This window comes from Pectinophora gossypiella, chromosome 18 (genome assembly GCF_024362695.1).
Source record: "Pectinophora gossypiella chromosome 18, ilPecGoss1.1, whole genome shotgun sequence".
Taxonomy (NCBI): Eukaryota; Metazoa; Arthropoda; class Insecta; order Lepidoptera; family Gelechiidae; genus Pectinophora; species Pectinophora gossypiella.
The window spans coordinates 14,948,299-14,961,261 of NC_065421.1; the positions used below are offsets into that span (position 1 = coordinate 14,948,299).

The 12,963-nt window shown below is 45.9% G+C and overlaps 2 protein-coding genes across 2 annotated transcripts; both read right to left on the reverse strand.

Moving 5' to 3' along the window:
* Window positions 1–25: 25 nt before the first annotated feature.
* On the reverse strand, window positions 26–9,766 carry LOC126374849 (DNA damage-binding protein 1). The gene is made up of 23 exons (XM_050021596.1): window positions 9,615–9,766; window positions 9,126–9,274; window positions 8,758–9,023; window positions 8,576–8,675; window positions 8,391–8,496; window positions 8,220–8,302; window positions 7,455–7,608; window positions 6,960–7,181; window positions 6,703–6,865; window positions 6,450–6,558; window positions 5,764–5,975; window positions 5,497–5,657; window positions 5,244–5,415; window positions 4,736–4,879; window positions 3,819–3,942; window positions 3,000–3,213; window positions 2,664–2,797; window positions 2,267–2,392; window positions 2,038–2,187; window positions 1,575–1,705; window positions 1,307–1,482; window positions 608–834; window positions 26–208 (listed from the first exon to the last, which is right to left on the reverse strand). Exons 1-23 carry the CDS (start codon window positions 9,673–9,675, stop codon window positions 125–127), a joined length of 3,468 nt encoding a protein of 1,155 aa, XP_049877553.1. The 5' UTR covers window positions 9,676–9,766; the 3' UTR covers window positions 26–124.
* Window positions 9,767–10,585: 819 nt separating this feature from the next.
* On the reverse strand, window positions 10,586–12,613 carry LOC126374889 (mitochondrial intermembrane space import and assembly protein 40). Its single transcript, XM_050021662.1, has 4 exons — window positions 12,394–12,613; window positions 12,043–12,277; window positions 11,239–11,492; window positions 10,586–11,071 (listed from the first exon to the last, which is right to left on the reverse strand). Exons 3-4 carry the CDS (start codon window positions 11,469–11,471, stop codon window positions 10,831–10,833), a joined length of 474 nt encoding a protein of 157 aa, XP_049877619.1. The 5' UTR covers window positions 11,472–11,492; window positions 12,043–12,277; window positions 12,394–12,613; the 3' UTR covers window positions 10,586–10,830.
* Window positions 12,614–12,963: the final 350 nt, after the last annotated feature.

The window sequence follows — 12,963 nt, forward strand, 5'->3', positions numbered from 1 at the left end:
AATAGGATAAGAAATGAAGCTCGTTTCTTTGACATAGATAATGTATTTTATAATAAAGTTGACCGGAGCGACATCACCAGGGCAGACCATCCTAACATAATAATAACAAGCCTACCGCGCGCGGCTAGTGTATCCGCGTGAGGTCTTCTACTATCTTAATTATATCGTCTACGGTAGCGTCGCGCATCATCCCGCCGCCATCGTCGATCTGGAATTACAATGTTAAAAAACCTAGTTTAAAAGAAATACATTTATGGAAGTACAATTTTGGGAATTGAGATGACATTATGTGGCAAAAGAATTGGTATAGAATGGTAATTAATGGTCTGTTACTGTCGAAAGGACGCTCTTATCAAACTATGTATATTTTGTGATCCTGCGGGTGCGTCTCCATTGAAGCGGAGCAGCCCGTAAACGCAAAAAAAATGTTAAGTCTATGAGAGCAGCAAATGTGCAATCCTCGCCTAATCACCGCGAAGGTGACAGTGACTGTCTGGTATCTCGCTCGCACGTCTCTGCGCCGTTTAGTTTTAGTGGAAACGCCCTCAAGATTACGAGCGGGTAAGTTTCCTTACGTATGTTAAAGTGGGTAAGGTGTGCGACGCACCTGCATGCCCTGTATGGTCTCGCGCTGCACGTCGCGGTGCAGGTCGAGGAAGCTCTCGATGAGGTCTCCGTCCACGAAGCCGTCGGCGGGCTCCGTCTTGATGTCCGTGTTGAAGGAGCGCCAGAACGAGTGCGCCACCCTCCCCACGGACTTGATGCTGCGAGTGAGGCGCTCCTCCAGCTGCCGCAGGAACTCGAACAGCTCGTGCGACACCTGCACCACCAGGCCTGCAACACACGCTGCCGTCACTACACGGATCGAGTTTAGGTACACTGCGTGCGTCTGTGCGTGTGCTACACGAAACATAAATACACAATACGGTACAAGGATACTTCGTTCGCGCTAGGCATGCCCACTTGCGGTGGTAATGATTATTAGGAGTGAGGCGAGAAAGCTGTCATCGGTGTGGGATGGGTTGTGTCTCTTCTAATTAAAACACATTGGGGTTCAGGGTTCTTACCGCGTTAAAATCAGGGATATGAGACTCCCGATATTTCAACACTGTTGCAAGTGCCATGATCACAAAAAAATATGGATCTACCACTCTACTATAGATCTACTACTTCACTCCAATTTCATCAGTCCTCCTGCGGCACTTGCAACAGTATATCGGGAGTCTTATCGTAAGAACTCTATGATAATAGCGGCGTAAATGTCAAAGGACGTAATATGAAGGTCGGTGTGCCGTGGCGTACGCACAGATGGCGCCGGACACGGTGGCCAGCAGCACGGGGTTGGCCGTGGGCGCGGCGCAGTCGGCGCAGTCGGCGTGGCGCGCCGCCAGCGCCCCGCGCCGCATGACGTTGACCATGTCGCCCACGTGGAACTGGCCCGCGTAGCCCATCTGCTGCCGCTCCTCGTCCGTCGTGGCCGCGCTGCCAAGCAAACACGCAATATATGTAGGTGAGCGCGCGGATATTGGGCGCCGAGCGTCAGACGGTGCCGTAACGCCAGTGTGTGTGTGTACCTGTCCTTCTGGCACACGAAGAGGTTAAAGCTGTTCTCCGCTCCGAGGAAGGTGTCGTCGTCCAGGATCTCCACGGCCGTCATCCAGTTGGGGCTGTAGTCGCGCGCGATCTCCTCGAAGCTGCCCTCCATCTGATGTCAACAAGCGAATTTTTTTTTTTTTATATTTTATCGTTATAGGAACGCAGCGAACTATAGACATTTCTCGTAAAGTTTTTTTTTTGCGAATAGATACAAGCTACTAAAGATACACATGACCTTCCGGCCAGCACGCATGTTTAGTTAGTTAATTCCCACAGGTTATATGTTAGCGATTGTAGATATAGAAATATGTGCCACTGGGCCAAGTTATTTCGACCATTCGTAGTATGTACATAAATACCGTCTCGGCAGAGGCGGTGGCTGTAGGACGGGCGTGGGTCGCCACAATGGCGCCCGCCCCGTACAGCCAACATTACTCTGACCTGTTTATACTGCAGCAGCGACATGGAGCGCATGAGGTCGCCGACCAGGATGAAGTCGCCCTTCACCTTAAGGTACAGCGCCACGATGTTGTTGAAGTGGCTGCACTCCAGCCGCAGCTCCTTCTCCGACGTCCACTCGAACAAACGTACCTGTACGTGAGAGGCGGGAAGCATACGTTAAACATGAATACAAAAGATATATATGACATATGAACGCCAGTTTACACACTGTGCTGTTGATGGAGGCCAGCAGTTTCCCGTTGAACTCCACGAGCGTGTAGCAGCCGCCCTTGATCTCTTTCTCCGCCACCTGCACCAGCTTGCCTTCCGACCAGTGGAACAGCAATATCCGACCCTGGTGGGACATTGCAATTCGGTTATATCACTAGTATGGAACAAAATTCAGTTGTAATGATAATATTGTTTTTAATACTAAAACATAATGTCATATGTAACAAGTAGTGACTAAATATGTATTGTTTCTTCTGATCCTTTGATCGTATCGATCGTTGACTCATTGCAAGAAGTATTATGATAGCTTCGGGAGCCGAGCAGCTATTTTTGACAAAGGTAAAGAAAGGCTCAAAATGTGTTGGATGTAGTGGTGTTAGTGTGAGTGTAGTGACCTGCTTGGGCTCGGACTCCTCGGGGTTGAGTATGGCGGTGCCGACGGCGTAGTAGTGGTTGGGGTCGTCCCCCAGGCGGCACGACACCAGCGACATGGCGAACTCGCTCGTCATCAGCTGATGGGCGTGCAGCACTGTGGACACGCCGGGCCATTTCACGACAATGCACATCACAATAACAAGTAAAGGCCGATGACAAGCTACCACAAATAAACATGATAAAATTTAAGTTGGAAGTTCCGACGTTCGGTGGACTCGCTAGACACAATAAGATGACAAAATAATGCTACAAAGAATTACTTGGAGGTGGAGACTGCATGCAGAATGGTTAGATACCTTCGAAGGTGTGCTGGTCGATGAGCAGCAGGTTGTGCACCTCGAGGTCGGTCATGGCGGGCGCGTGCTTGGGCTGCGCCTGCGCCGCGCTGGAGGCGCTGGAGGCGGGCGCCAGCGTGGAGGCGGAGGCCCGCGCCGCGGCCGCGCCCGCGGGGCCCGCCGCGCCCGCCAGCGACTCCAGCGCCTCCACGCGCATCGTGATCACGCCGAACGTCTGCAACCAGCCGGGGGACATTACTCGGACCGTACACGCTGTTGTAGTGATAGTCTCCACAAGGCGCGACACCCCTTCAGCCGCGGTTAGAAAAGACCAAAGTTTCATAACTTCATCATTTTCTGCACCATGTAGTTGGCAAATTTTCTTTCAACTTTCAGAGAGGCGTTTGACAGAGTTCCCCACGGTATTCTCGTCACAAAATTATCTGAACGAGCACTGATTAGATCGTTGTTAATCTTATTGACATTCCATTTCGAAAATGAAATAATATCCTGATTAGCAATTAAATTCGGTTGACAGAAGATTATACTATATCTGGCGTACCACAAGGTTCTCATGTCGGCCCTATTCTTTCTAATTTATATTTATTTTATTTCCTACTGTGTACATGTTGCGTTCAATGGACAATCTCTACATTTAGGCAGCGTTTCCATTAACGCGGAGCTGTGTGCAGATGTGCAGGAATCGACCAATCACCGTGAGGGAGAGTGACAGAGCGTCTTCGTTTTTCGGTCTCTCGAACGCTGTGATTGGTAAAACCCGCACATCTCCGCCCATCTCCGGCCTTAGCTTATGTGTTTTCCTGTGAAGTGAGCACGTGCCTGTGAAGCCTCCTGGTAGGCGATGCGTCGCGGCGTCTCCCCCAGCGGCACGGTCCGGATGTGCAGCTTCTGTATCTCGTCGATGGTGCCGATCGTCACCGTGCTGTCCGTCGCCAGCGCTAAACTGAAATGCACACGGCCATGAACTAACGAACGTAACTCTAATGGGGTGGACCTACAGTTACAACTTACAACCAGCCACAACTGAATATGTAGTTAATATCGAAATCACGCTCGTAATCTTTTCGGGATGGGCAGTCACACACAGCTACTTTGGATATCGCAGATTCGCAGAGATATGCGTTCTGAGCTGGATGTAATGCATCGTGGTCAAACAATAGTCCTTCATGGACATTTGCATCATTTGCATTCATATTACATTACATTTGCATTTTGGACATTCGATTTATACATAGTTTTAAGGTTTTTGAATCAATGAGGGTACACATTACAAATTACTTAATAACTAGAGGAACACATTGAATACCAGACATTTTTGTCATGTAGGTAATCATTAATCTTATAATAAGGTTTTTTATATAAAGTAAGGTTCACTTGAGCTTTAAATTTATTTTCTGACAAATTCAAAATAGTATCTGGTATTTTATTGTAAAAACGTATACATAACCCCAAAAAGAGGAATTTAATTTACTTAATCTAGAATTTTATTCCTTGTATTGTAAGTATGCCTTACACAGTTTCTCGGAAGAAGAGATACATTTTACGTACATACATACATAATGTGTAATTTTAATGTTCCTTACGTTTGCTAGAACAAATTTAATACACTAGTTTTCGTAGCATTTAGAACTAGGTTATTTACTGTAAAGCAACTCAGAACCTGCGACACAGCGCTGTTTCCTTTGTCAAGTTCCTTTAACTTTCTGTTGGGATCTTAGATAATTAGCGATTGGTACCTGTCAGGGTAGGCGGCGGCGTTGAGGCTGCACATGTGTGTGACCTCCTTGAGGTTAACGTTGGAGAACACCAGCTTGTGGTTGGACGAGAAGATCACCGTCGGCCGGTCCGAGCACGCGAAGATGTTCGTCGTCGATAGAGATCTGCAACCGACAACCGCGCCCACATTTAATCATTGCAATCTTTGAATCTGTGAAGTTACGGTGAATGGCCATTTACAAAGTGAGCGTATTCCATCATAGACAGATCCGGTGTTTTATAGAAGCAACTGCGAAGAACCGATCCACCAAACTCGCTCGCGTGTGATCACAACCCCACCTGGTCAAATAAGCAAACCCTGGAAGTAATACGTGATGAACGCCAGAGTGGTCACGATTGTCTCGAGCAACAGCTTGCAACTTGCCTTGCATAAATCTTGCGAGAGGTGGTGCGCTGAAGAGTCTCTCTCGCTGGAGATCATTGCTCATGTGACGTGAGTAGAACATCTCACGCGAGTGTCTCACGTACCTGAAGCTGCGCAGCACCGTGGGTTGCGTGCCGAGTGTGACTTTCTTGCGGTTGCTGAGCACCCCAGTTTCCCGGTCGAGCGTGAAGTAGAACATGGAGCCGTCGCCGAGCGCACACAGCAGGTAGCACACGCCCTCCAGCACGCTGATCAGCAGCGAGCGCGGGATTATCTCTGGGGACATCGCGGAACGATATCAATAAGCGGTCGAGCGGGAGCGAGAGCCCGTGCCGCCGCGGGCGAGGGACCCGGTACCTCCGGCCAGCTTCTCCGTGTGCAGCGGCGTCAGCTCGGGCAGGCGCAGCACCCGCACGGAGATGTCGGTCCACAGCCCCACGCCCAGCAGCCGCGGGGGCGCGTCGTCCGCCGCCGGCGCCAGGTCCAGGCACGCCACCTCCTCCTCCATGCACACCTCGCTGGGGACACAAGACTATCGTTACGGTTTGGACCCGCGGGGTTCGATATACCAAATCGTACACGCATGGCAGTCGCACAAGTGGGGCAACGGACAAGAGTCCTCACGTGAGCAGCTGCAGCGCGCCGTCGCCCACGGCCAGCAGCGACAGCCGCGGGCCCGCCGCCACCACGGCGCGCGCGCCCGCGCACGCCACCACGCCCACGCCGCGCCCCGCGCCCGCCCCCCCCCCCCCCCCCGCCGCCGCCCGCCACTCGGCCGCCAGCGCCCAGCCGCCGTCGGCGCCGCGCGCCACCAGGCGGATGCCCTCGTCCGTCACCTGCGGGCATCGTGCCGAAGACTGGATAATCCCGATCGTTTTGGGAACTCCGGAAAGGACTTTGATCTCTTGCAATTTTCTGGTCTTGACCACCGATGATGACGATATATTCGAAAAAACTTTTGATATAAGTAGATTGATTCTTTCGAACTCTCAGTGGTTCGATATCTAGACCGGAATTCATCTTTACATCGAAAGACCTTTCACACGACATAATAGTGACTCGTCGGTATTGGTCGTCCAGGCCTGTCACCCACAATCCATAAATGCCCCAATAGTACAGTTCTTGCAGGAGAGCCGCCGTAGACGTAATTAAGGTGGCATTAATAAACTAATCTCGGCTGAGACTGCTGTCACATTAACATGATTTTAAGAGAAAACACTTTCCACGTGACATATACGTCGTCACCATTGGTGGTCTAGACCGAAATATCTATTATGAATTGAAAACAACAAAGTGTCTGTCTATATTACCTGCACCAGTTGATTGTGAACAACGTTGCCCGTGAAGAAGGTCTGCCGGTCCGACACGAAACCCTTGATCTCCGTCTCTTCCACCTCCTCGCCGTTTAGCGTTAAAACCCTAAAAGAATCTACTGGTTATAATTACGTCAATTTTACATCGGCTAAGCTTTATATACACGTGCAATATAATTAAACAGTTTGACGATGTGAATATTTAATGATTTATATACGTAGATGTTGTTAGAGGCAATGAGCTAGCGACCTGGTCTGCCCCACGAAGGAGAGTACGAGCGTGTCGTGGTGCGTGGCGCCGGGCGCCAACGTGAGCGCCCACATGCCCTTGATGCCGGGCAGGTCGATGCTGGCCTGCTCCTGGATGCCGATCCCGTTGCGGATGATGCGCAGGGACCCCATCTTGAACGCTCCTGCGGAAGATGCAACGATACGAAGGCGAATGGAAACATGCAGGATCTTCTTAGTTTAGCAAGTGAATGACTGTAGTGGTACGTAGTGGGTTACCCGAGCAGGTGATGAGCTGGTTCTGCCCCTGGCGCTCCAGGTCGACGACGCACATGTCGACGATGGGCGCCAGCGACGTGAAGCTCTCCATGGGCAGCACGTGCTGGCCCGCGTCGTCCCTGGCCGCCGCCAGCCGCACGAGGGCCGAGTCCCCCAGCCGCGAGCCCACGAACACCACGCCGTTGTCCAGGTACGTCATGCACTCCGGGATCGGGATGTCGCCTGGGGCATCAGTCAGATCGGTATTGGGATACATGGTACATTAGCTGATACGATCAAATTTAATCTGAGCTCATTGAATGTCAAAAGGCAAAAATATTAATACAAAGCTATGTCCAAACATCATCATATCACAGTAAATTCTTAAACAGACTTTTCTTAAACTAAATAGATCAGTTTAAATTACTAAAATCTTACATCAAACTTCATTCGATGATCTAATCATAAAAAATATAAAGTCTCAGAAATCGCCAACTAAACGGGTATAGTACTGACCGAGAAGCTCGACCTTCAGGTCCTTGACGGCCTGCGTGCCGTCGGGGCGGTGCGCCAGCTCCAGCAGCAGCATGAACAGCCGCCCCGCGATGTCACCCAGCAGGTAGCGCAGGCCGCGGCCGTCCACGCGGCAGTAGCAGTTGATCGGCGTCATCTACACACACAGCGCCTTGTGTACACAGTTTATCTGGACACATGTCACATCAGCCACACATGTCAAATCACATTTGCTAGAGACCTACACTAAAATAGTATGCACAGTAGTGAGTTATTGAATACAATGTTGATTGTGAATCTTTTCGATTCAACTGACATATATATATCAGCTCTTTGAGAGATATATCTGTGGTAGCCTCGCAGGTAGAACGCTTGCCTTTCTCGTTGAAGTCGCAGGTTCGAACCCAGCACAGGCCTAAACCAATGATTGTCGAATTTGTTACCAAATTCATGTTTGAATCATAAATTATTATCACATGCTCAGCAGTGAAGGAAAACATCGTGAGGAAACCCACATTCGCAGAAGTGCATTTTCGGAGGTATGTGACCTAACCTGTATTGGGCTGGTTCTCCTTTCGCAGGTTGGAAGGTCAAACAGTCAGACGCTTCTGTAAATACCGGACCTGCCAAATCTTCAGGTTAGGTTAGCAGACCGAGACAAAGACAGAGGTGATGATCTGAGCTTATAGTGTTTAAAAAAACAGTAAATTATTTTTTAAATAAAATGTAGCTTATAGAATAAGTGGTCCCAGCTGTTCTAATATTTACCTTTATCTGTGGTGGAGCTACAGCTACGTAGCTTTGACCATCGTGATACACTATTGACTCCTGGCCAATTACAATTGCACCACCTGAAATACAAATACTATGTATTTAATTCGACATCATAGGCATACTACCATTACTACATGTATTTCTATGGCAATAAGTGTTGTTTACCAAGTGGGCTGGGCACAGGAATGAGTATGCTTGCCTCTGTCTCCACATTGTCTTGTTTCCACGGAATCTTCATAAATTCCTTATCTCTCAGATTGAGTTCATGCGTCTGGAATTATACAAATAACAATTAGTCTAATGAGTTATTTAATAACTGTAAGTAACAAAATTAAGTTTTTTTTATTTACCTTAATATGTCTACCATTGAGATCTTGATGAACTAAGATTAGTGTAGGATTGGAACAGCCATGCAAAAACTCTGCATCATACACATTTAATTCTTCTAACCTGCAAAAATCCATTATTATTTAAGATCACATAAACAAATAAACTCTTAAATAAATGGGTAAGGCTTTATTTTTCAACTTACCTTAAACTAGCAGCTTTTAGTTCTGTGGAATCTTTATCAAGTGGAATTATCTTAAATAGACCATCATAGAGTCTAAGACCAATAACCCGAGCCTGTGGGTCAATGACTGCCAGGATGCCATTCTCGGATGGTTTGCCGATGCGGTCAGACACGTCTCCGTGAGCACGGGTCACCACTTCCAAGTCACCATTGGCACCAGTTCGCCACTCCAAAATCATTGCATTGTAACGAGCTGTCAGTATAAATACTAAATCCTTTTTCTCGTACTGAAAATGAAATTTTATATTAGAAATTATAGCCTGTGTTGGGAGACATAAAAGTTATTCAAAAATTACAAAAAGGAGTTAAAATAGTGTGTAGGAACTCACAGGCGGCCGGAAGAGCTTCATCTTGGCAACACGGCCATACAGGCCCACCTCCTTCATGGGGCGTAGGCCCTCCGGCGTCACGAGGTACATCTCCAGCCGCGACACCTTCGCCACCAGCAGGTTGAGGTCCGTCGGCGACGTGAAGTTCCCTGCGCGACAACATCCTCACTATAATCTCACACATTTTGTATCCAGTGTATATACAGGTGAAAACAGTGGTTACGAAGTATTATAAGACGTTGGAAAGCGAACTTATTGCAAATCGGATAAAAGAGAATGCGGGAAGCATGATGGTTTGGAGTCGCAATATTTTAGTCACATATCTGGATTAATACCGGTAGAAACATTGTATTCTTTAATGAAAATTAATGTAATAGACTTATCAAACCTGCATAGCATATACGTCTAAGATGCCGAAAATAGCCTTGTGTGATATAGAAGTATAGTTAACCTCAATATGGCAAAAATGTAAGTATATCAAATTTTTACCGGTAACACACGCTGTGACGGCAGTCGGCTTCTGCGCCGTCACCACGTAGTGGTATGCCATGATGGAAATACACAAACTAATTCAATATTTTCAGGGAAAAACACTTTATTTTCACTTCCATTTAATAACACAAAACAATTCTTCGCCCGCTCCGCTCCGTCACTAGTGATGTGCTTACATGCTTCTAAGTTGTGACATATATGTCATGACACGACAATCGATCGATTGATGTAAATTAATGACAACATGAAATTACTAAATTATTAAAAATGAGTTGGGCAAAGCCACAATTATTACAACTACAGACACTTTTCATACCAAATTCTAAGATAGATGATAATGACCCGTACGTAAAGGCAGTATTTTTTTTTACTCTGAGGATCCGTATCATCCGTATAGTAAAGTCATAGAGCAACACGGATCTCCGCAAGTAGGTATAAAACACAAATGGTCCTTGAGGGTAACAGGATATTTTATATGATTGACTAGTGAGGACAATGATTATTTATTATTATGTAGGACAATTTCTCTGCAGGATTTCACATATTAAGTCCAGTGACACAATTATTAAATAAATAAATAGCATAATTAATTAACTAATACTTATAGAAAAAGTTAAAAGATAATAAAATGTGGTTTTCGAATAATACATACTTTGTGAGACTGTCCGTTGTTTGGTAAGGACTTTACAGGTTTGAATCACCTGATGGTCTGAAAAAATAAGTTGTTTCCGTGCTTCAGAGGGCACGTTATATCTCGTCTCGGGTATAAGCCGTAAAAAATACCTCCACCAACCCACAGTGGAGTAGCGTGGTGGAGTATGCACCATACCCCCTCCGGTTGATTGAGGGGAGGCCTGTGCTCAGCAGTGGGACGTACATAGACTTTTTATGTGATATTATGTTCTACATAATTATATCATATTGCTCATATCTTGAAAGAAAAATGGTGTGTCAAATAAAATAACGCATTTTCTTACAATTTTTATTAACGCTAAATATTATTGTATACAGGAAATATCAAAACTTCCTTTTGAACTGTCAATAGTCTTACTATGGGAAATGTTTGTTTTTTTTTTTCATAAAACAACATTGCCAATAAACTCAACAACTACATATGCCAAGAAAAAATAAAGACTATCGTTACATTCTCAATTAAACTAACATAGCTTTATGTAATACCCTTAGGCAGGTAAAACTAAATGTTTACTTTAAGTTATTTAGATTTGGCGGTGGCAGGCTGCGAGTCTCCGGCGGCGGGGGCGGGGACGGGGGTATTGGCGGCTGCGGCCGCAGTGGCGGAAGCAGAAGCCGCGTCGCCTCCCGCTTCGGCCTCGCTCATGGCGGCCGCCAGTTCGTCGTCTTCATCCTTGCCATACAGCTCGGGGTAGTGTGACATACAATCTTGCATTACACTAAACTTCTCGTAGCAGTCACTGCCCTTTGGATCTGCCTCACTGAAATTCGGAAATTAAGAATTATATTAAAGTGGGAATGCCAAACAACTATTGTATGCCTTTAGAAAGATGTCTGCAAAACATTTATTATCATTTGAGGAAGTTCTTATAATTTTTTCAATGTTTTTCTTTATTATTTCTAAAGGTGAAAATGTAGTTTTATTTACCTGTAATGGAAACATGAGAAGGCCTCTCTGAATTGTGTTCCACAGGGCCCAGTGGCCATGCCTCCAAGACATGGGCAGCCCCAGTTGATGGAGCCATCTGGCATGATAAGCCCTGGTGCAGGCTCAGGTTCCGGCAGTGTCACCTTGCTAGGGGTGGACAGCTCCTCCCGTGTCGCCACCATTACTATGTCTTTACCACCAGGGCCAGACGTTAAAACGGCTCTGCTAGTCATTTTGCTTGTTTCTAATGTATTCTGAAATAGAAATGATGCCAAAAGTTAGATAATATTCACATACATATACATAAACTCTCGCCTATTTCCCACCATAGGTAAACAGACACTATGGAATTCCATTTGATTCATTCCTGACACACTTTTCTTGCTTCCTCCACACTCATCAATTGTTTCATTCATGCATGCCAGTTCAGAGTAGACCATATTGAACCTTTTATAAGTAAATATAGGTAAGTTATAAAAATAATAAAATAAGAAAAGTAAGATGATCCATGCTTTGGAAGGTATGCTAAGTCGTTCATCCCGGTTACTGCTTACTGATATAAGTAGGTACATAGTCGTTACATGAGCCATGTCAAGGGCCTTTGGTGGCTCAATAATAACTCTGACACCACGGTTGGTCAGTAATCCACCTCATATACCCACACGACAGAAGAATACAATTTATAAGCTAAATTGAAAATAATTATCTGGAGCTTGCCTATCTGCTTAAGTCAATATGGTAATGTGTCAGGTTGAGTTTTTCCAAATGAATTTTAAGCTTGCTAGTTGCTCAGCATAATCTTACCAGCTGTTAAATGAGAGCTTGCAGCGAGGTAGCCTGTCCCTGCACGCGCAGCGCCGGCGCCGACAGTGCGAGCGCCGCCCGCACCCGCCGCAGTTGGTCGGCCCTCACCCGCAAGAGCGCGCGCCTGCCGCCTGCTCGTAGCACGTCCACGTGCAGCGCTGCGCCGCCCAAGGAGCCGAACAGTTCCGTCGCCGCCGATTCCACTGCACGCCGCACGCCTAAGCTGGACTCCTCGCTACTTACACAAAGTTTGCAAGATTTATAGCTACTACATAGAAAGTTTATAATGTATTTATTTTCTAAAACATTACACTAAAATTATTATGCAATCCTGAATTAAACGACGCTTACGATTCGATATCCAGGTAAAAATATTGTGAGTTCATCCGAGGTATACTTCACTCGATGTGAATATAAAATTATTCAGAAACACTACTTTGATGATAATTGTTTTCAAACAGATAGTAGTTCAGTTTCGTATTCTAACATAATTTTGTAAATTTAAAAATTGCGGCACCTAAAATGCAGTATTTTGGAGGTTATGTTGTTGTCTGTCAATATCGATTGACATAACATTCTTTTTGTCTATGAGTATGATTTTTAAAACTTTACTGGCAGACAGCAAAAGAAACGTGTATCCGAACACAAAATTACATACAGGAAATGTAGCGGAAAATTGAAAAGTAATCTCCAAACTATACTCCTCTATGTAACGTAAACACGTATGTAATTGTAGTGCTCAATACGTGTGCAATCAACTACTAATGTAAAAAAAAATAGTAGTAATAGTAGGTTAAAATAATTCAGTGTTGGTACTTCATAGCTACCGCAGGGTTGGAGTAATTTTTTATTTATTATTGTAGTTCTAAAAATACTCCTACCTACATTTCGAAAGCCACGGAAAAATATTATGTAAAATTA

Excerpts from the sequence above, each read along its gene's own strand:
- LOC126374849 (XM_050021596.1), bottom strand. The coding sequence starts at position 9,675 with ATGGCATACCACTACGTGGTGACGGCGCAGAAGCCGACTGCCGTCACA. Across the intron at positions 3,214-3,818 it reads CCTACCAGGAGGCTTCACAG|ACGTTCGGCGTGATCACGAT; the intron begins GCACGTGCTCAC and ends GGCTGGTTGCAG. Across the intron at positions 2,188-2,266 it reads TGGCCTCCATCAACAGCACA|GTACGTTTGTTCGAGTGGAC; the intron begins GTGTGTAAACTG and ends TCTCACGTACAG.
- LOC126374889 (XM_050021662.1), bottom strand. The coding sequence starts at position 11,471 with ATGACTAGCAGAGCCGTTTTAACGTCTGGCCCTGGTGGTAAAGACATA. Across the intron at positions 11,072-11,238 it reads TTCTCATGTTTCCATTACAG|TGAGGCAGATCCAAAGGGCA; the intron begins GTAAATAAAACT and ends TCCGAATTTCAG.